This window comes from Cyclopterus lumpus, chromosome 1, assembly GCF_009769545.1.
Source record: "Cyclopterus lumpus isolate fCycLum1 chromosome 1, fCycLum1.pri, whole genome shotgun sequence".
In the NCBI taxonomy this organism is placed as follows: Eukaryota; Metazoa; Chordata; class Actinopteri; order Perciformes; family Cyclopteridae; genus Cyclopterus; species Cyclopterus lumpus.
Window position 1 is genome coordinate 23862989 of NC_046966.1, and position 22427 is coordinate 23885415.

The 22427-nt window shown below is 43.4% G+C and overlaps 3 protein-coding genes across 5 annotated transcripts in view; 1 reads left to right on the plus strand and 2 right to left on the minus strand.

The window, feature by feature from the left end:
- The window catches only part of LOC117732666 (E3 ubiquitin-protein ligase TRIM21-like), a 703346-nt gene that overhangs the window by 654985 nt on the left and 25934 nt on the right, over window positions 1-22427 (minus strand). The gene's annotated exons all lie outside the window — the stretch shown is intronic.
- Window positions 1403-5597, minus strand: taf5l (TAF5-like RNA polymerase II, p300/CBP-associated factor (PCAF)-associated factor). The gene is made up of 5 exons (XM_034535705.1): window positions 5406-5597; window positions 4843-4984; window positions 4582-4686; window positions 3696-4462; window positions 1403-3231 (listed from the first exon to the last, which is right to left on the minus strand). Exons 2-5 carry the CDS (start codon window positions 4979-4981, stop codon window positions 2434-2436), a joined length of 1809 nt encoding a protein of 602 aa, XP_034391596.1. The 5' UTR covers window positions 4982-4984; window positions 5406-5597; the 3' UTR covers window positions 1403-2433.
- Window positions 6520-20909, plus strand: nup133 (nucleoporin 133). 2 transcript variants are annotated; one of them, XM_034535278.1, is made up of 25 exons: window positions 6520-6785; window positions 7611-7726; window positions 7813-7916; window positions 8321-8554; window positions 8673-8843; window positions 9698-9853; window positions 10749-10819; window positions 10920-11067; window positions 11229-11382; window positions 11874-12028; window positions 12179-12270; window positions 12565-12734; window positions 13249-13343; window positions 13736-13960; window positions 14069-14191; window positions 14605-14704; window positions 14841-15107; window positions 15364-15497; window positions 16350-16508; window positions 17888-18023; window positions 19258-19376; window positions 19634-19714; window positions 19805-19869; window positions 19993-20081; window positions 20677-20909. In XM_034535278.1, the coding sequence occupies exons 1-25, from the start codon at window positions 6658-6660 to the stop codon at window positions 20811-20813; spliced, it is 3429 nt and encodes a 1142-aa protein (XP_034391169.1). In that variant the 5' UTR covers window positions 6520-6657; the 3' UTR covers window positions 20814-20909. The 2 variants fall into 2 exon arrangements, 1 of the variants encoding a protein (XP_034391169.1); XR_004609589.1 differs by lacking the exon at window positions 20677-20909 and having other exon boundaries at window positions 6531-6785; window positions 19609-19714; window positions 19993-20051.

Here is a 22427-nt window from a genome sequence, read left to right on the forward strand (position 1 = left end):
ACAGACTCACTGTCCTCCTGTCAACAACCACATTCCTGCTGCGCAGTCTCTGGATTCTTCACATAACTTGAGGCGAGTGTGTATTTACGCTTCAGGAAGGTTTGAACTTTGTTCACTGCATTACAAATATCTGCTCTGCTGATTCAAGCATCCTGTGGGCATGTGACCCTAATTAGACCTCGTTACACCTTGTTACCTGAAGGAGGTGAGCAGCGTCCTCCACCTTCTCTGTATACCTCCACCTGGACATGGCGCTCTGCGGCCTGAAGGGGGCAGTATATGGCAGCGGAGGAAAAGGACTTGGGTCTATTTCTTGTATGAAAGAAGTAAAGCGGTTTTCCACCACTTCTTAAATCCTACCATAATTTCCATCACTGTTGTTATTTTTTATATATATATATATTTTTTTAAGTGTTGAAATAACTGTGTCATCACTTAGATTAGAGCAATCTGTTGAAATGCATGATGATATAGGTACAGGTGTTTCTGTTATTAAGTCAACGACATCAGAATCAGAGTTTTTCATAAATGAAGCCGAGTCACAAGATGAGGCAATAAAAAAAGGAAACCTACTGAAGCATCAGTTCAAATAAAATCTGTTATTTATTCCTTGTTTTGGGCTACAGGAGGCAACCAAAAGGTTACTGACAAACGTAAAGTACAACTTCCAGGCTGGATTTACGAATGAAATATGGAAAACAACTCTATATATATATTTAAAAAAACAAACATCACTTAGAATGTATGAAATCAGTTTCTAGGTCAGTTTGTTTTAGCCCTTGTTAAGCTCAACCTGGATGTTAACTCTCGGTAGCCAAAATATTACAAAAATACAGTATATATATATATATATACATACATATATATATATACACACACACACACACACTTTTTAAACATTGCACCGTTCATGCCACTGGCAGAAAAGTGCACCAAAGAAAATACAGCCTTTGATTCTTAGAAATGTCCTCAACAAGGCTAATTATACATTTAGTTTTTTTTTTATGACTCAAAACCTGCAGAAACAACCACTTCCTGTCACTTGTTGACTTGTGTTCCACCTTCGAGACACTTTTAAACATCTCGAATGGTCTCTAACCTCCAGGAGCATCGATGCAAAACAGTTTATATATATATATATATAAAAAATATGATATATATTATATATACATACACACACACACACTGGGGCAGTAGAAGGTATTTAAAGGAACAGTCCTGCATTTTGAGAGAATGCCTCTTTGTTGTATGTTGTGAAACCAGAATAACCTGCTTTTGTTCCAGTAGTCCTTCGAAAATAATATTGACATTTGTAAATACTCTAATAACTAAAAGCCTGAACACAAACAAACTAATGTTCCCAGAAGCTCCCGACATTCAAAAACGTTCAAGTGCACAAAGCCGGCGTTCAACCAATCGTGTTTATTTCAGACCGTTTCTGTTCGAATTGAAAACGTTTAACAGTTTTATTTGGGCGAAGCTCTTGAACGCCCGCTTTGCGTTCACACGTTTGTCCTGAAGCACGTTTATGTCGCTCAAAAGTAACGAAAGATTAAAGACTTTTGTTGGTAGTAAAACTCTCTTCCATCAGCACTAGAGGCGAAAGGTCGATACAAGGCGCTCCTCACATGTTTAGCCTGCACAACACCTGTATGTAAAGTGTGTGTGTGTGTGTGTATATATATATATATATATATATATATATATATATATATATATAGTTTTGTTGCTGGGCTAGCAGTTTTCCCCCGCTTCCAGTATTTGTGCTAAGCTAGGCTAAACACACCCTGGAGATTAAAGCTGCGGCTCACTGTACTGAAGAGGGTACTTCTAATATTCTGACCACCTTGTCATCCCATAATACTCAGTCAGTACACACAACACCAATTCAACTGCCTGTTTTGTCATTTTCTCAGTTCAGTAAAAAAAAAAAAAAAAAAAAAATCAACGTTTTGGGTCAAATGGATTTTTTGCAAATTTCAAAATGTTGTATATATATTTGGTTTTTTATTCAACAAGAAAAATATTTTTCAAAAAAAAACAGTCACATGCTGCTGTGATAGATAATAAAACTTGTGCATGACAGCAGAGTAAACAGTTTTTTTTTGGACCACCAAGGCACCGGACCTGGAACTTCACACTAAAGGAATTATTTAATACTGACATCTAAGTGAGGGCGCGTTGGTAATTAGACAAACACCAAAGGGACCAATTATCATCTCAAATTGAATATCGAAAGTTATGAAAAGGGAAAAGAGAGACTTTTAAAATGCCACGGACTAAAACAAAAAGACTGCTGTGCAGCGGGTGGCCTTTAACCTCTCAGCGGTCACATTGGTGACAAACAAAAGTCGAACAGACATCCGGAGACATTTCAAGCTTTTCCTCCCAAAACATCAACGCAGAAACCAGAGAAGAAGAAGACACGTGAGGCTACTGTTCGGCTTTCTCTTGTGCGGTTCCCGTCACCAGCAGCAGGTTGCAGGCCATGAACTGGACGTTCAGCACGTTGCTGGTGTTCCCGGTGTACAGTCCCACCAGCTCGCCGGACGAGCCGTCGGCCGGCGTCCCGCCGTGGGAGTTCCGGATGTCCCACACCCGCACCGAGTTGTCTATAGAGGACGACGCCACCAGGCTGCTGTCCGGGCTGAAGGACAGGCTGGTGACGCTGTCCGTGTGTCCACGCAGGTCCTTGAACGGCGTCCCCGTCGCCAAATCCCACAGCTTCACCCTCTGGTCCTCGCCGGCGGACGCCAAGTACTTCCCGTTAGGCGAGAAGGCGAGCGACAGCACGGGGCCCCGGTGGCCGGTGAAGAGGCGGACGGACGCTCCCTGCTGGGTGCTCCACAGGCGGACGGTCTTGTCCGTGGAGCCGGTGGCCAGGTAGTTGGAGTTGGGGTGGAACTTGACGCAGTCGACGTCGGCGAGGTGCCCGGCGTAGAGCCGCAGCGGGTAGGTGCGCGAGAACGTCCAGAGGCGGGCCGTCCGGTCGTGGGAGCCGCTGGCGAAGTAGAGGCTGCAGGGGCTCACGTCCACGTCCCACACCGGGTAGGCGTGGCCCTGGTAGAGCGCCGTGTTGGTGAAGCTGCCCAGGTCCCAGTAGCGGATGGTCGTGTCCTCGGAGCAGGAGAGCAGGCCCGTGCTGTCCGTCAGGAAGGCGGTCCGAAACACCGGGCCGCTGTGACCTCGCAGCGTCTTGATCTCGCTGCCGGAGTCGTCTTCTTCCTCCGCCTGAGGAGCAACGGAAAAAAAAAAAAAAATGGCATCAGACTTTTATTTTTAAATGTTACGCGTGTGAATTTTTGTTATCGGGATGCAACTAACAATTCTGTTCAGGTTATTTCTTCAATTGGACCGGGAAGACATCTTCAAATGTCTTGTATAGTCAAACCAACCAAAACTCAATTTAGAAGGAAAAAAATAACCAGAGAATTTTCTAGATATTCGTCAAGGAATTTGCTGCTTTTTGCAGCTGTTGAATTATCTTTTATTTGTAATTATTATTATTATTATTAAGATAAAACTGGCATTTTGAAAACATCATTCAGAGGGCTCTGGGAACTTGTGATGAATGCTATGCAGATCACAAATTGTAAATAAAAACAACGTCAACTGCACAGTAAACATGCTTTAACTGACTGAAACCAAGCGAATAAACAACCATCGGACGACACGCATCCCTTCAGTCCACTCACTTCCTCCTCCAGCACGTCGCAGGCCAGGTGGATGAGCGACACGTCAGCCGGATGCGGTCTGGCCTTCAGCTTTCTGGCTCGGAGGCTCCACAGCTTCACCGTGGAGCTGTCGAAGCCGGCGGCCAGCAGGCGACTGTCGGCCGACACCTCGGCGGTGTTCAGCGTCTGCTCCGTGTGGTGGAAGGCGTAGAAGCACACCGTGGTGAGCGTGGGGGGACCCTCGCGGACTTTCTTGATGCAGTCCTGCAGGGTCTCCAGGGCCGCCTCGCTCTGAGGGATCGCCGCGGGGACCTCCACCCCCACCGCGCCGCCCTCCGCCCCGTCCACCCCCGCCCAGGAGGAGGCGGAGTTCGGGGCGGCGGTCGTTCCCCCGGCGGCAGCTTCGTACAGCTGGTAGTCTGTGCGCCTGGAGGCGGTGACCTCCACCTGCAGGTGTGTGCTCAGGGCCCTGCAGAGGGCGCTGTTGTCCTCACTCTGCAGGTACCGCAGCAGGTAGCCGTAGGCCGGTTCCGCCAGGTGAACCACGTACTTGTGCTCCAGGAAGGCACTCAGCTTGGGGTTGGCCGCAACGTCCTGCGCGGTGAGAACATGGCGCAGCTGCTCTATGGTGGCGCGCTGCTCGCCGTCCTGAAGAAAGGCGCCGTGGAAACGACTGTAGAAACCGTCCACTGCCCCCTTCAGGCCGCAGTGCACCAGGTCCAGGTGGAGGTAGACGAAGAGCGGGTAGAGGACGCTGCTCACTTCCTTCGCCCAGGATATGTCCGTTTCTGATTTTACGGGAAAACGAAAAAAGGCATTTGAACCGGCGACGGTCGGTCATGCGGTAAACGGGAACACACACACACAATCATCAGCTCAGAGACAGGTGCAGCAGGAATGTGAATACCTGACAGAAAGGAGCGTAGCCTGGAGAACTGGGTCTCGTATTGCTGAGGGTCAGACTGGCAGGGCGCAGCAGAGACGATGTTGGTGCTCCCCGACTCCGTCTGCACTGCTCAGAGAAACAGGGAAGAGGGTAGAAATCAGCTTAGCACGGAGCCACAATAATAAAAAATCTTTAAAATTAGGTAATTAGGGCCTTTAATTCATAATAATGCATTAAAAATCACATGTTCTTAACACAGGTGACGCACGTCATCACCCTCACCTGTGAGACTGGCAGCCATCTCCTCCGCAGACTGGAAGAGCTTGGCCCCCTTCAGAGAGCCGTCGGTGTCCACATACTGCCTCCGCTTCAGGTACTGAGCCACCGCGTACTGGATCTGCTCAGTGCGAACCCGCTTCATGACCTGGGGGGGGGGGGGGGAGAGGGGGCACAGGGGGGGGGTCACACACCTGAGGCGTTTTAGAGAGGAGGGTGAGGACACACCTGCACGGTCGCGCGCGTCTGTCACCCTGCCTCGAATCCGATTCATCGTCTCCATTTTTTTTTAACTGGAGGCGTCGAACAACGTACAAATACACCCGTTTTCTTTTTTCTTTTTTTTGCCTGACAATATAAAAACAAACGCGCGAGACTAAACGCGGAAGCCAGAGACGTTTATTAACGCGTTAATCCCAAGTGTGAAGACCCGGCCGGGTTCACCGCCGTTCGGGAGGGGATGAGTCGAGCTAACCGGCTAACTGAGCGCCAGCGGGCCCCGGCGGCTCCACACTTTACGCGGGATGGCTCCGGTTCCGCCGCCCTCGCCGGGTTCGTTCGGTACTCACTGCATGTCGTGCGGTTCCTCCTTCGTGACGTGTGCGCGAGCGTATCGAGGAGGGTTGAACGCGACCCTCGGGTTCCTAGCTGAAGCTACGTTGCCCGCGCCATCGTGGTCTTCCGCCCCCCCCGGTCAGCCTCCATCGAAACCAGCTTTCATCTCTGATGAGCGGAGGGGGGGGGGGGGGGGGAACGGCTATCGGGGATCGACTCGCCGTCCTGGCTTCAACGTTAGCATCACAAGGTGAATGTGACGGCGATCTACTACTTCTGTCTGGATTATTATTTTTTTATTTTTGAAGCAAAACTCACCGAAACTTCGTTGAAAAATGAAGAGAAATAAGCGCAAGTGGACGTCGGTCACTAAATAGCAAATAATATTAATTAAAATGTCCACTTACGGAGGAGTTGGCAGTGCTCACTGTCGTTCGGCTGTCGATGCTTGAAGTAAAAGCTACGTCATGAAATCACAAGTGTCACTCTGAAATGTGCTGAGTTTATAGAATAGATATAGTTAACGTTACTTTATTAATCCCGCTTTTTTCACACTACAGCAGCATTTATACATGCAGGTAAGCAATTTAAATATATATATATATATATATATATATATACATACATTAAATAATGTATACATTACATATTTACATACATTAATAAGAAAAGTATTATAATATTCTAATATTAAATTAAAAAAGCAATTGTTTGTTGATTTATTCATTGTTTTTGTTAAGTTGATTTATATATATATATATATATTACGTATATATTATATATAACGCATATTATATATATATTTATATATATAATTTATGTGTGTATATATATATATATATTACATACATATATAATATATGTATATATTACATAAATATATATTATATATATACAAATATATAATATATGCGTATATATATATATAAATATAATATATGTATATATTACATACGTATATATAAACATATAATATGCATATATACACACGCACACGCACGCACACGCACGCACGCACACGCACACACACGCACACACACGCACACACACGCACACACACGCACACACACGCACACACAGACAGCAACTGTCGTTTTTGCGATGGGCGGGGCTTTCCGTCGACACGGTGATGACGCGCATTTCGAGCGACTGCACCGCGCGCAGTTTGGAGGAGCGACCGTTGGTGTGTTTTAATACTGGGTTTTCTCGGCTAGAAGTCGCACCTATCTCTCTCCCGTTGAGCAGTACGCGGGCACCGCAGCTGACATGTTCACCCCCCGTGCCGCCCCGAGCTCCGGCCGCCGGCAGCAGGGCAGGACCACCGGGAGGAAGAGCGTCTCCGGTGCGGCCACCAGTCTGCTGTTCTCCCCTCGCAGGACGGGGCTGTCGGCGAGGTGAGAACTGTGTGTGTGTGTGTGTGTGTGTGTGTGTGTGTGTGTGTGTGTGTGTGTGTGTGTGTGTGTGTGTGTGTGTGTGTGTGTGTGTGTGTGTGTGTGTGTGTGTGTGTGTGTGTGTGTGTGTGTGTGTGTGTGTGTGTGTGTGTGTGTGTGTGTGTGTGTGTGTGTGTGTGTGTGTGTGTGTGTGTGTGTGTGTGTGTGTGTGTGTGTGTGTGTGTGTGTGTGTGTGTGTGTGTGTGTGTGTGTGTGTGTGTGTGTGTGTGTGTGTGTGTGTGTGTGTGTGTGTGTGTGTGTGTGTGTGTGTGTGTGTGTGTGTGTGTGTGTGTGTGTGTGTGTGTGTGTGTGTGTGTGTGTGTGTGTGTGTGTGAACAATATATATTTACTCTACTTCCATTTATTTAGCCACCTAGCTAAATATAACATCGTCAAATACAACAATCCTATTGTAAAACAAGGTTCATTGATTCAAGTTTGTGGTGCTTCTGTTGATGTTATTTTTAGTTCACTCCATTTATATTAATGAGGGTTAATATTAAGACACTTATCTTTATAATTATTATCATTAATGTTCTATCTATATATATATATATAGATTTATTAATAACAAATGTAATACAAAATATATATTTATATTTAATAAAATATATATATTTAATTATATATATTTTAAAATATATATATATATATTAAAAAATATATATATACATTTATTTTATGAAATTTGTATATAAAAAAAATAATATATATATATTTTATTTTTTTAATTTATTTATATTTTGCACTTCTGATGTTCCTGAGGACCTGTTACACTCTCTCCATTAGGTCAACGCCCACCAGAGTGCAGAGCCATTCAGCTGCAGACTCGATCAACTACGACGTGCAAACCTTCGGCTCGTCGCTGCCGGTCAAAGTGATGGAGGCGCTGACGATGGCTGGTGGTAAAGAAAACCCCTGTGTCTCTGTTGGGGAAATTAAGTTAATTGTTATTAATATTAAAATAAATCATTGCACCCTGTCCCTCTAGTTGACGACCAGATCTCGGTAAAGGTGAATGAGAGCGGCTGGGCCTGGATGGTTTGTGGAGAGCGGCTGATCATCTGGAAGATCTGCCAGACCGCGGTGCCCAAGGTACAGTTGAAAATCCAGAAAACCAAAGTGTCTGTCCGACCTCAATTTAATTTTTTTTAACCGCGCATTATCAATTTATTTAGTTTCAATTCACGACGCCATCTTTCACTGCTTTTTAAAATGTTTTCTTTTACTCTACTGATGCTCCAGACGTCAATTTTTCTAGATTTTCTCATTAATTGAAACGTAGTAACGGGCTAATCTACTGAAAGTGATCGTTACTCGCAGCCAGAGATGGAAAAATATAGGATTATATCGCAATAAAAACGCTTCCTAGCTTTCTATAATGGTTGAAAATTAATGTATGCCTTTATTTATACAGAGGGACCATATTATTTATAATTACCTAATTTAATAAAGTTGTTTTTTCACTAAAAAGGATGTGTGTGTGTGTTCTCCTGCAGCTGTCGGTGTGTAAGGAGCTGCAGCTGCCCGGCAGCGAGTACACCTACACCGCCGACCTCGTGGCCGTGTCGTCCGCCGCTCCGCTGGAGACGGCGCCCGTTCAGTCCATCTCCGTCCTGGCCGTGGCCGCGGAGGGAACGGCCCGCCTGTGGACCAGCTTGGCCCAGGAGGGCAACTACACGGAGACGGACGTGGACCTGGGAGACCTCTGCAACTTTGTTGTTGCCGTCACCGTCAGTAAATCTTGCTTTTATTTTTGTTTGTCTCTGCAGCTGAAACCTCTTAACTTGACTCTAGCCCCTCCTTGTTTTCTCTGTCTTTTTTATTTGTGACTTTGCTCTCTTCTCTCAGGGTGAAAGCTTCATCCTGTCCTCGATGAAGAGTCGGCTGTTGAGAGCGAGTGCCGATTCCTCGGGGAAGCTGCAGTGCCGAGCTCTGCAGCAGGGTCAGGGCGTGCTCTCCGGCATCGGACGCCGCGTCTCCAGCCTGTTCGGCATCCTCTCCCCGCCGGCCAACGACACCGTGAGTCATGCTGACGGGGTTTTACCGTAGAGTGGACTTCAGTGGGCAGTCACTTTTATTACTCCTCGTGTCATCAGTTGGCTCAACTCAAGACTCAAGAGTCCTCCTTAAATCCAGCTTTACACATTTAATGTTTATTATACAAAGTTTACGTTGAGTTTAATAAATACTGTAAAGGTTGCTTGCAACTAACTTTTTTTTTTTTTAGCCTTTCATGTATTTGGCCCGTGGTGCAAGAAGTATTCAGGAAGTGCGGCTACAAGTAAAAGTCCGCAGTTACTTTAGTATAATATGCGAGTATTATCACAAACAAAATTATTTAAAGCTATGGTTGGTAATAAAATTGTCATTACATCAATGAATCAAATGCTCTGAAAAACAAACAACCTGTCTGTTTTCAGGATTGCATTTAACCGTTCGATAATTTAATTAAATCGACTTTTGTGTGTAAAAAAAAAAATCACACAACTTTGTAAATTAGCTAAAGCTGTCGGATAAATGTTGTGGGTTTAAAAAGTACAACGTCTGAGAAGTAGCAACAATATGTTAGTCCCCAATTAAATCATATCATTTCATTTAATGATACAACTTGTTGCTATTTAACATTATGATTAATTCACTTTTAAATATATATATATATATATATATATATATATATATATTTTTTTTTTTTAATCACTTTTTTATTTATATATTTTGTTTAAAAATATATATATATATTTTGTTTAAAAATAATAATTATATATATATATATATATATATATATATATATATATATATATATATATATATTATTTTTTTTAAATAAATATTCCCTTAATGACCTACAAACGTTGAATACTTGTCCGCTGCAGCTCCACAGCGTGCTCTGGGTGGGCGGAGCCAGCTGCCTCTACACGCTGACCAGCTCCAGTCTGAGCAAGTGGGAGGTGGACGACAGCTGGGAGCACCAGGTCCTCAGCTGGGACGTCCAGCGGGCGCTGACCGAGAGCATCGCCGACGCCATCTGGGTCAGTACGAGAAAATATATATTTATACTGTATATCAGTCTGATTCAGTGTCATGTGGTGGTGAGGGGAGTATTGAGGTGTAAAAGTACTACTTCCACACTGAAAAAGCTTTAAATGTCCTCCATTGAAAATGCTATTTAAATTAAAGTATGCAAGCATGATTAGGAAAATGCACTTAAAGTAGAAATACTGCAGGAACATGGCCTTCTGAGGTTATATATAGTATTACCAATGATGAATACACACTATTGTATATTATTACTCATGTATTAATGTTTAAGCTCCTACATAAAACTCGTAGATTAATCTGCTGATTAATTTTTTTGCATGAATCTATTGGTTGTTTTTGTTTCGTTCAACCAACCATTCAAACCTCAAAATGAGTTTATTCATCTTGTCGTTGAAGAGAAGCTGAAACATCAAATATATTTCAGGCATTTTTGCATGAAAATATATATTTATTTTTTTTACAGATTAATCAATTATCAAAAATTATGACAGACTAATCGTTAAACCCAAATCTTAATTTATTTAATCAAAGCACTATTTCAAAGGTACTTTATGTGTTTTGGATTTTAAATCTTTTTTTTTTTTTTTAAGTAACTAAAGCTGTCAGGTAAATGTAGAGGTATAAAAACTGCAATTTTTCCCTCTGAGATGAGTACTTGTACACGGTTGATGGCCCTTCACACTGAGAACGTGTATTTAATATTCTAGCAGAAAGTAAATTACACAAAAACTTTAACTCAAAATGCAGTTAAAGCTTTTTTTAGTAAATCAAATCCTCCGTTAAACTCTTGACTTCCATGATTTCTACTGAACGTTGGCAGCCGTATTGATCTGTATTGATCCATATTGATCAGATCATCTTTATAACGTTGTTCTTCTCCACCAGGGGTCCGAGAGCAACTACGAGGAGCTGAAGGAGGGAGCGAATGTGGCCTACCTGGATATGAAGCTCAGCCAGTGAGTCTGATTCTGTGTTTTTTTTTAATATATATATATACACACACACACACACACACACACACACACACACATATCTGAGTCCTGGCTGTGCTTTCAGAGCCGGTCTGGTGGTTTTGGCTGCAGCCTGGCACCCGTCGGACGCCCCCTGCCTGGCCTACTTCTGCCTCGTCACCCTGCAGGACAACGGAGCCGCCATCTCCGACCAGTTCACCGTGGAAGTCACCAAGTACAGCCCCCCGTTCCAGGTCAGTCCTGGATCCTGGATCCAGGGAGTCTCCTTTACCTCCAACATGTCCCTCTTTCTCTTCAGAGTTTAAAAACTCCCAAATCCAGACTTTTCTAATAAAAGAATCACCGTAGAGTGTTTTTATTTATTCATTCTTTTATCATGTGGCGTCTCCGTCAGAGCGAGGAGGCTCTGCAGGCCACGCGGCTGGCGCTGCCGCACCGCCCCGGCTCCACGGCCTTCCTGTACAACCAGGAGCTGGTGTTCGCTTGCTCCACGGGAACCGGCAGGGGGGGGGGGCTCCCCGACGAGAAGATCAGCTTCAGCTCGCCCGGTGAGTTTAAAAAGGGATAAATAATAAAAAGAGGAATAAATAAATAAAATAGTATTTAGAATACAAAAGTCATCTGGAAATTTAAAAAGAGAAGGGTATTTTAGAACTATTTAATTCGGGGGTTGTACGGTCATGGAATTTTAAAAATGGTTATTTCCAGGCCTGGAAAAGACCTTGAAAAATTATTTAAATCCCAAAAGTTTTGGAAAAGTCATGGAAAATTGTTACATTCATATGTTCATTGATTTAAAAGAATAATCATTTATATAACTATTTATCCTTTTTGATCAAACTATTGTCTCTCCATTCATTTGTGTCATTTAAAGGTAAACTCATGTATACACGGAGATTTCACCATGTTTGGTCATGGAAATTTAGTTAAAAGTCCTGGAAATCCATTGTGTACCAACCCTGTAAACGATGAGGTAATTCTTTATATAATTATGTTTAGCTAAAGACCAAACAGACAATGTGTCCTTCTCCCCGACCAGGTGACGGCGTTCGTGGCGGCGGCTGCTGCTCCGACCTGCCCGTGTTCTTCTCCCAGAACAGCGGCATGGTGGCGGTGGTGGCCCGGGAGAGCGCCTCCATCCTGCCGGAGACGATGGAGGACTCGCTGTTCTCCTCGCTGGCCGCGGCGCCGGAGGTAGAAACTGAACTGAAAAGCGTGCAAGAAGAACACGCGTTATTACAGAGAAATCTGCAGGCAGCTGCTCAAAGGAAAAATCTACCGACCGTGCATTTAAAAAAATTTAAAAAACCCTGCTTTTTCTGTGTTTTAATTAATTTTTTTTAGGTTTCGGTCATGGAGACGCCAACCAGAGCAGAGCCCGTCGCTCAGGAGGACAAAACCCGACTCCTGAAGGCGGCTTTCCTGCAGTTCTGCCGGTTCGTTGACATTTTTTAAATGACGCAAAATCTTTTATTGATATTTTAGTGGTCTTTAGTGCCACATGTTTTATACGTCTTGTGCTTTAAGTTATAACCAAATAATTAAATTCATTAAGTAGACATTTAATTCGTTGGAGGCATTCGGCTGTTTTTCATCACTTTTTAAGCTTCAATTTGAAAAAAATCTTTTATTCCGTAAACGGAATATATAAAATAAAATGTTTTTTCTTTTTTTGAGTGGTCCTATCGATGTTTGAACATCTTTTTTTATTTATTTACCTCCCGTCTCAGTAACGATCTGGTGGGCGCTCAGACCGTCACGGACGAGCTCTTCCCCGCCGACGGCGACGGGGACGAGGACGAGGGAGCCGAGCTGGACGGCATGGTGACTCGAATCAACCTGGACCTGGTGGACGATTACCCGGCTTCAGACCCCCGCTGGGCCGAGTCTGTGCCCGACGGTGAGGGGGGGGAGGGGGGGTAGTGTGGGGGGGGGGTCTATCTATACGCCCTCATTATATCTAACGGTGTGGCGTCTCTTTACTTATGAAATGTATAGTGAGTATATTCATCATAAACAAAGACTTCCAGACTCTATTTTGATATAGAATTTTTTGTTAATGAAAGTTTCAGTTTATTTTACTGTAATTCCACCATGCATGTGTTGGATCAAGATTAAGGACTCTCAGGATTCTTTGGTCTTCATTTATACGACATGCATTACCACCATGTTTGCCCTTTTTTAAAAATGTTTATTCTTTTATTTACCTCGTGTCCCTCCAGTTATAATGCATTCCTTGACTATCCTCAATATTACTCGTCCATATTTCTTACTTTACTGGTACATTAGAAAAAGTAAATCAATCGCCGTTTAAAAAGTAAATAATACAAACGTATCATAATTAGAATATTAAGCTATTTTTTAACGGCGCTTCAACATCTCATTCAAACTGTGTCTGTTTTTGTTCCTTCCAGAGAGCGCCGGCTTTCCTCTCACCTCCCTCATCATCCTCCACCAGCTGGAGGACAAGATGAAGGCCCACGGCTGCTTCATGGACTTCCTGCTGCAGGTACACACACACACACACACACACACACACACACACAGACAGACATCTTTTGTAGTGGCCTTACAACAAATCCAAACTTACTTTTGTTGTTTAAAAGAAACGAATCACATTTCAGAGCTGTGCTCATTTTGGGATCCTTGACCTTTGACCCTCAGCATCTCACTTCACCATATTAGCATTTTAATCCTATAATGTCAGACCAAAAGATAAAAGAGCAGAACGAGAGAAATTTCAATTCAACACGTTCTCTTTCCTTGTCAACACCTGGAGCCTACATTACCCACAATGCAACTCCATCAAGGTCCAGTGGGTTTTGCTCGTAGCGGCTACACTAGAAAGACTTTTATTAGATATTTATTTTATTTTATTTATCCCCCCCCCCTCCCCATCAGGTGGGTCTGCTGGACCGTCTCGGCCATTCCACGGTGCGCTCGTCCGTCATGGCGACGCGCCTCCTGCTGTGCGAACACGCCGAGAAGCTCCAGGCAGCGATGGTGCTGAAGAACCACCACACCAAGCGCGGCGAGCTGGTGAACCGGGCCATCGGCATCGCGCTGCAGAGGAACGGCGCCGCCGTCCCGCCCAGCCTCACCGCCGCTGACGTCTTCTTCAGAGAGGTAGGGTGGCGGCGGGGTGGGGGGGTGGGTCCGCCGGCGGTTCGGCTCTAGAAGAGATGAATAACATCTTTTGTTGTTGTTGTTGTTTTTTTCCCCGCGCTCCCGCAGGTGTCTCAGATCTCCTCGGTGTTCGACTGCCTGCTGGACGAGGAGGAGCGGAGCCTGAAGGAGAACCCGGTGGACTCGGTGCAGTGGGCCGAAGGGGTTCTCACCGTCAACAACATCATCAAGGTAAACGACGTAAAGAGGGAAGAAAACAAATATACACTTTAAAACATATAGTTTTATTCCACCCTTTCACAGACATGGAGGGAATTCTTCTGGAAAATTTTATATGCTTAATCTTTTTGAAAAAGTCATGACTTTATTTATTTATTTATTTATTTTTTTTGGAAAATGTCAGAAATTAAGTTTTGTTTTGGGAATTTTATGTAAAGTGCTTCAACAAGTAAGAGGTCCTTTTTAAGAATAGTTCGGTCCTTTTATCTCTGAAGAAAGAGTGAAGTGAAGATACTGTGATTGATGGGTCACTGCCTCCTCAGTTGTCTGATCTTGGGGTTGTCTTACAACTTTAACCCTTTCACAGTGTGTTAATTAAAACATAAATCCCAAACATATTTAGTTTACTGTGTGTGTGTGTGTAGGACATGCTGCAGGCTGCTGGTCAGTACAGGGAGACGAAGGCCTTCATGTACAGAGCGTCTGGAAGCTCTGCTGCAGAGCCGGAGTACGTCCCGTGGACAGGTAACGCCTTTAAATTCTACATTCTCGCTCCTAAATATTGTTTGTTTATTCATTTTAAAATGTCCAGTTGTTTTTTGTCGCTGCTGACTGTAAGTAACTCGTTAACCACGTTCCTCCTGATCTTCCTCGTCTCCAGCGTCGGGCGGCTCCGGCGCCGGCGTTCGCTCCGTCATCTCCCGCCAGCACGAGATCATCCTGCGCTCCGTTTACCCGCACGCCGACTCGGAGCTGCGCAGCGCCCTCTGCGAGCAGCTGGTGGCGCTGTTGGACATCTACCTCGGCGGCTACGTGGCCCAGCTGACCTCCCTGCAGCAGCAGAGGCCCCCGGGGGCCCGACAGGAGCGCTACGACAGCCTGGAGATGGAGTACAGTCAGCGCCGCTCCGAGCTGCTGGCCCCGCTGTGTAAGCCAAACATTAATAACACGTCTTATAACGACTGTATTACCACAATTATACTGGATCTGTTTCCTGTTTGTCTCTGACTCTCAGTAGACAGAGAAAGGCAGAAATGCCTAAATAAAGATTACAGTATATCGATCAATATTTGGTCCCAATAAATCTAATTATTAGAGTTTTAGTTGAAAGTATGCACAGAGGATACAGTCAATATAACGGTTAAACTTCACTTGAATTAAAATAATACTGTGTGTGTGTGTAGTGGAGCTGGGTCAGTACCAGTGGGTGGCGGCGCTGGCTGAGAAGTACTGTGACTTCGACATCCTGGTTCAGATGTGTGAGCAGACCGACAACCAGAGCCGCCTGCAGCACTACATGACCAAGTTCGCAGACCAGGTACACCGAGAAGAGGACAAATTAAATATAAATATGTTCACGTCACATTTACAGTCTTTAAAGAAGAGATTGAGAACATAAACTCATGTTTACAATGTTTACTGACCCCTGGTGGTCAGGAGAGAGAATGCAGCTTTAACACATGAAGCATAGACTTCTATACAACCAGAGGAGTCGCCCCCTGGTGGTCAGGAGAGAGAATGCAGCTTTAACACATGAAGCATAGACTTCTATACAACCAGAGGAGTCGCCCCCTGGTGGTCAGGAGAGAGAATGCAGCTTTATGACATGAAGCAGAGACTTCTATACAACCAGAGGAGTCGCCCCCTGGTGGTCAGGAGAGAGAATGCAGCTTTAGCACATGAAGCATAGACTTCTATACAACCAGAGTCGCCCCCTGGTGGTCAGGAGAGAGAATGCAGCTTTAACACATGAAGCATAGACTTCTATACAACCAGAGGAGTCGCCCCCTGGTGGTCAGGAGAGAGAATGCAGCTTTAACACATGAAGCATAGACTTCTATACAACCAGAGGAGTCGCCCCCTGGTGGTCAGGAGAGAGAATGCAGCTTTAACACATGAAGCATTGGCTTCACTTGTCAGACCTGGAGGTTGTACTGAAGTTTGTAACAGAGTGCTTTTTAAATATATTTGTTTATATTTGTATTGTGAGTAAACTGGAAGGTTTTATCCTACAAAGCTAAACTAAGTGTGATCACAACACGACACGTTTGAATTGACATGCAACCGCCACAGTTTTGCTTTCATGTTGTTTTTTTACACGCCGTAGCTTTCCCCTTGAAGCCGCTCAGCCAACTTCCTCTTTTTCCTCACGTGTCACTTCCTGCCGCAGAACTTTGCTGACTTCCTGTTCCGCTGGTACATGGAGAAGGGGAAGAGGGGGAAGCTGCTGTCGCAGCCGGCCGCTCAGCACCAGCAGCTGGCCAGCTTCCTGCAGTCACACCAGCACCTGAGCTGGCTGCACCACATCCACGTCCACGACTACTGCAGTGTACGACACACACACACACACACACACACACACACACACACACACACACACACACACACACACACACACACACACACACACACACACACACACACACACGCACACTTCCTTCTGTCTTTATCTGTTTCTTCTTTCCTTCCAATCTTACCCACTCTTCCTTCCCTCCATTGCTTTTTTCTTTTTCCTTCTTTTAATCCTTTGTTTTTTTCTACATTCCATCTTCTCTCACCTTTTAAAAAAACCTTTTAATTCGTAATTTCTTTTCTTCCTTCCTCTCTTTCCTCCATCCTACATGCCTCATTTCTGTCTTTGTTTCTTCTTTACTTTCCTCTATTTTCCTTCCTTCTATACGTCTTGTTTTTTACGTCTACTTTCCTTCCAATCTTTCCTCTGCGCACACACACACACACGTCCTCACAAACCACTTCCTTCCATCTGTTTTTACTTTGGTGGTAAATTATGCGGAAAAAAACGACATTTAGCCTTCCTTCCTGCCTTCCTTCCTTCCTTCCTCCTTTCCTTCCTTCCTGCCTGCCTTCCTTCCTTCTTCCTTCTTTCCTTCCTGCCTGCCTTCCTTCCTCCCCCCCCCCCCCCCCTCCTTACTTTCATAGTCTACAATCACCACAGTGTAGAACAAAGGAAACACACACACAAGCTCAGTTTACTTCCCCTTTCAGCAGCGTTAAACACGTTGATTCTCATGTCACAAAGTATTCAACACACACACATCGTACAGCTTCCTTCCTGTTTGCACTTATCAAGCCCACACAGGAAGGCCACGCACACACACACACACACACACACACATACAGAAAAAGAAAAAGAAAAGCTTCCTATTTTCATACAGTCCGCTGTGTGTTTTTCACTTGTCTTCAGCCTTTTTGGCTTCAGAATGCAAGAAACACAACGATGCATCTTCCAGCATCGTGTACAAAACAAAGAACAACAATAACAACTTTATTCTCTTCATCGACATACTATCGACTAACAGTGCTTAGACATAAAACATTTTTTATATTCAAAATATATTGTGTTCTAGACTTTAATCATGTTGGAAATATTAAACAAAAAATATTTTGCGTCAATTAATTGATCTGCTGATAATTAGAAAATATTTTGTTTGTAATATTAACGACACTACATATATAGATATGTTTATCTCTTTCTCTCTATATATATATATATATATATATATATATATATATGTATGTATATATATATATATATATATATATATATATATATATATATATAATTATGTATTTTATTTACAACAATAACATTTAGTGTTGTCCCCGCTGGACCCCAAGAAGAGCATCTTCTGCCTAGTTTTATCTTGTGGGGATCCAAAGAATAAGGAGCGTGTTGTGTGCCTGCAGGCCAACCGGACGCTCTACAGCCAGGCCAACATGGAGACGCGCTACTTCGTGAAGAAGAAGACGCTGCTGGCTCTCAGTAAGCTGACGTTGCTGGCGTCCAACCTGCCGGAGGACGAACTCGACAAGCAAGTCAATGGTGAGCGAGCTGGTAATCGGTGGAGGCTTTTTCCTTACGTGGTGTGGAAATCTTTATTAGCTTGATAACAGAATCAGGATCTGACATTTTTGAAATGGCTTTTAATTCACTAAATGAACATCACGCTGTATTGAAGAAGACTTGAAACTAGAGATTGAGACCAAAAACTCATGTTTACAATGTTTACTGAGGGAATAGATCAAGAGAAGTAGTCATTTATATAGACTTCTATACAACCAGAGGAGTCGCCCCCTGGTGGTCAGGAGAGAGAATGCAGCTTTAACACATGAAGCATAGACTTCTATACAACCAGAGGAGTCGCCCCCTGGTGGTCAGGAGAGAGAATGCAGCTTTAACACATGAAGCATAGACTTCTATACAACCAGAGGAGCCGCCCCCTGGTGGTCAGGAGAGAGAATGCAGCTTTAACACATGAAGCACAGACTTCTATACAACCAGAGGAGTCGCCCCCTGGTGGTCAGGAGAGAGAATGCAGCTTTAACACATGAAGCACAGACTTCTATACAACCAGAGGAGTCGCCCCCTGGTGGTCAGGAGAGAGAATGCAGCTTTAACACATGAAGCATAGACTTCTATACAACCAGAGGAGTCGCCCCCTGGTGGTCAGGAGAGAGAATGCAGCTTTAACACATGAAGCATAGACTTCTATACAACCAGAGGAGTCGCCCCCTGGTGGCCAGGAGAGAGAATGCAGCTTCAACACATGAAGCATAGACTTCTAGACATCCCCCCTCTTCTTACACAGTGAAGGATTATCTTTCAAATGCCATAATTAAGAATATAATTAAGTTGCATTTGTTACTCAACCCTTATTTAATTTAAGTACACAATTAAAAGTGCAATAATTGGTATTCTCAGCTAAACTAATCTGAGCACAGACGATTAACACACTGTTGCTCATAATTAAAAGTTTATTTTGTATAGCCCAATATCACAAATTACAAATTTGCCTCGGAGGGCTTTACAATCTGTACACATACGACATCCTTGACCTTTGACCTCACATCGGATCACGAGAAAATCTCCAAAAATAACCTTTCACAGGGAAAAAAGTGAAGAAACCTTCAGGAGAGCAACAGAGGAGGATCCCTCTCCCCGGATGGACAGATGCAATAGATGTCATGTGTACAGAATGAACAGCGTTACAGAGTTACATAAACACATTACATGAATATGACATAAGTGACTTAGTGTCCCGTATCCGTCCAATCAGACATCGTGGAGCAGGAGCGCTTCCTGCTGCACCAGGAGACTCTTCCCCAGCAGCTGCTGGAGGAGAAGCAGCAGAACCCCGACACCATGCCGCTGCTCAGCGCGTACAACCTCATACAGGTGAGGACGCACCGGCACACAGCGGGCCGATGACGGCACGCACAGGCCTACCGATGGCAACGGGCGGCGTTATGATGACGTGCACCGCTAGCTGTGAGCCGGCGGCCATGTTGAGAGCCGTCGAGAGGCAATCGGAATGCTGCCAATCTCTTATCTTGCACCTTTTTTAAAAAAAAAAGAAAAGTCATTAAGGACCAAAATAACCCGATTCTTTTTTTTTTGCTCACGTCAGCGTTTCCTCCTCCGTCTCTCCTCAGCTGTACATCTGCGACGACAACAGGCGAGCCAACGAGTACGACTTCAAGAAGGCTCTGGATCTGCTGCAGTACATCACCGAGGTGACCTGCTGGTTCGCTGGTCTGTTCGGAGGTCTCTGCTGGTCGGGGTCCGACGGAGGTTTTTTAAAGTTGAATGTTTTTGCGTTGCAGGAGGAAGCTGAGGACATCGACTCGCTGAAGTGTGAGATCTTCGGCAAAGTGCTCAGAAGAGACGAGTAAGATCCACCGGTCGAGTCTTTGTCCGTCTAGTCGTTAAATTAGGAGACATTCCTTGAGACATGATTTATAGACGTGTTGACAAACCAAACAATAACATCTGCCCCTCCCCCTTCCCACAGCTGGTCCTTGGATGACGGGACTGACGACCCTCTGGAAGCCGCCAAGGACAGCATCTTTGTCAAGATCCTCCTGAAACTCATCCAGGAAGGTGAGAGACGTTTCCTTAAGGACTCGATCATGACTTTTTTTTTTTTTTTTTTTTTTATTAGGTGGGAGGCTCTAGAATATATATGTGGTTGTATAAATTATTATATAGAAACGTTTTTTTTTTTTATTTGAAGAGATCAAGAGATGCAAGTCTCTATTGTCATAAACACAATTAGAAAGAAGCACTCCCTCCTACTGTGTTCACTGAATATGAAGAAAAAAAAGAAACGTGTGCAGAAGTTAGTATACACATGTATAAATAAATAAATAGCATTGTGATTACATATGGAAGTTTATGCTGAGGAGTTCGCTAGCTGACCTAATGTTTTACTCTTACTGCCTCTGTTCTCACGGATAAAACACGCATCTCCACATTCGCTGATCAAAAACTTTATTATTTTATATTAATATATACTTTTTTTTTTTAAATTAATATATATATATATATATTTTTGTTTTTAATATTAAAATATATATATATATATTTCTTTTAATATTAAAATATATATATTTTTTAATTTTATTTTTTAAAATATATATTATATTTTTTTATATCAATGATGATAATAATAATAATTTATGACTTTTTTTCCCAGGAGTTCCTCTGCAGACGTACCTGCCGGACGTTAAAGAGCTGCTGGAGCTGGACGACCTGAGCAATTTGAAATCAAAATCCTATTTTGAATTTGTCCTTCGAGCTAATTATGAACATTACCTGGAAGTCCAGATGTGACGACCTTTTGCACTTCAGCTTTCATTCGCGTTCCCGTAATTTTCAAGATTTGTTTTGAATGTTTTCTCTTTTCTCAATAAATGTGTTATTTCTTTAGCTAGACTGCTGTTTTTTATTTATTATTTTTTTAAATACAGAAACATAGTTTAGTAGAAAGTACAGGTAGAAAAGTCACGTTTTTCTACTTTTTGTTATATTTTTTTATTTTAACATCGTTGCTCACAAAAGCAGTTTCTACAGTGCATCAAAGAAATATAAGTAACAAAAGTAAATTAATTTGCTACACGGTACAGAAACAAACTAATAGAAATAAGCTGACACATTGTACTCATACGTGTTCTTCTTAGGTTCCTTCCTTTTTTATAAGATACATAAGACAATTATTGACTTAAAAATACCACCTATACTCTGCAGGAACGTGTGTTTACGTTCCACTCTACTTCCTAGTGAGGGAACCTGAGTCAGGACCTCCGTGTGGTGACGAGGGGCCGATGTGGGGTTGTAAACATTGTTCTTGGCCTCCGTGATGATCCACAGCTCGGCTGAAGATGGAGGAAGTGAGCTTAGAGGACGTCGGCTCAGGTGGGGAAACGTTATCTGATCTAACACTAATGAGCGGCTTGTTTTTAACTCCACTTACAGCTCAAAACGATTCAAGAAATGCAGAGAATTTTATAAATTCTGATCGCGATAAGGGGGCTAAATATTTTAAGGTGTATATATTCAAAAATAAATAACACGAAGAACAAAACGACGCACGTTAAATCATCTGCTCTTAAAAAGCACAAATGTGTTTCTTGTAGTTTATTTTCAGGGACGTGTTGGATGAAGGTTTAGTTTGATGTGTTGGTTTCAGCAGATTGCACCTTCTTTTTTTTTTACCCAGAAGGCATTGCTGTAAGGTCTGCAAGCCGGAAGCTTTTTAGATGGATGACCGCACAGTCGGGTCATCTAACCCTCGGTGGATCCCAGCCAGCAGTTGGGTAAACACAGCCGGTGGTCCGATGCCGGTCTGCGGTCCTCCCCGTTGCAGCTGTCCGGTGGGTTGGAGGTCCCCGACCCTCTTGTTTAATTCTGCTTATGCACTTTGATGCGTACACTTCAACTCCTTTCAGTGATGATACCGATTATGCAGATTTGACTCTAAACATTAAAAACATGTTCACCTCATCTCAGCGTTCAAGCACCTACATTTTAGATTTTTGGCTTTTCTTTGTTTTATGTCTTAAACTGAATATTTTGTGGTTTTGAACTAACAAAATAAGTTAACAGTAGCAGTATTTGTCGTAGTAGTACTAGTAGTAGCAGTATTTGTCATAGTAGTGGCAGTAGTAGTACTAGTAGTATTTGTCGTAGTATTTGTGGCAGTAGTAGTACTAGTAGTAGTAGTACTAGTAGTGGCAGTAGTAGTAGTAGTATTTGTCGTAGTACTAGTAGTGGCAGTAGTAGTAGTAGTAGTATTTGTCGTAGTAGTAGTACTAGTAGTGGCAGTAGTAGTATTTCTCGTAGTAGTAGTAGTACTAGTAGTATTTGTCGTAGTATTAGTAGTGGCAGTAGTAGTACTAGTACTATTTGTCGTACTAGTAGTGGCAGTAGTAGTATTTGTCGTAGTAG

Bases quoted from the DNA above. Each gene is read 5' to 3' on its own strand.
- nup133 (XM_034535278.1), top strand. From the start codon at position 6,658: ATGTTCACCCCCCGTGCCGCCCCGAGCTCCGGCCGCCGGCAGCAGGGC. The intron at 12,271-12,564 runs GTTCGTTGACAT...CTCCCGTCTCAG, and splicing joins GCTTTCCTGCAGTTCTGCCG to TAACGATCTGGTGGGCGCTC. The intron at 12,735-13,248 runs GTGAGGGGGGGG...TGTTCCTTCCAG, and splicing joins GGCCGAGTCTGTGCCCGACG to AGAGCGCCGGCTTTCCTCTC.
- taf5l (XM_034535705.1), bottom strand. From the start codon at position 4,981: ATGAAGCGGGTTCGCACTGAGCAGATCCAGTACGCGGTGGCTCAGTAC. The intron at 4,463-4,581 runs GTATTCACATTC...CCGTAAAATCAG, and splicing joins GCTACGCTCCTTTCTGTCAG to AAACGGACATATCCTGGGCG. The intron at 3,232-3,695 runs GTGAGTGGACTG...GTTGCTCCTCAG, and splicing joins GCGACGTGCTGGAGGAGGAA to GCGGAGGAAGAAGACGACTC.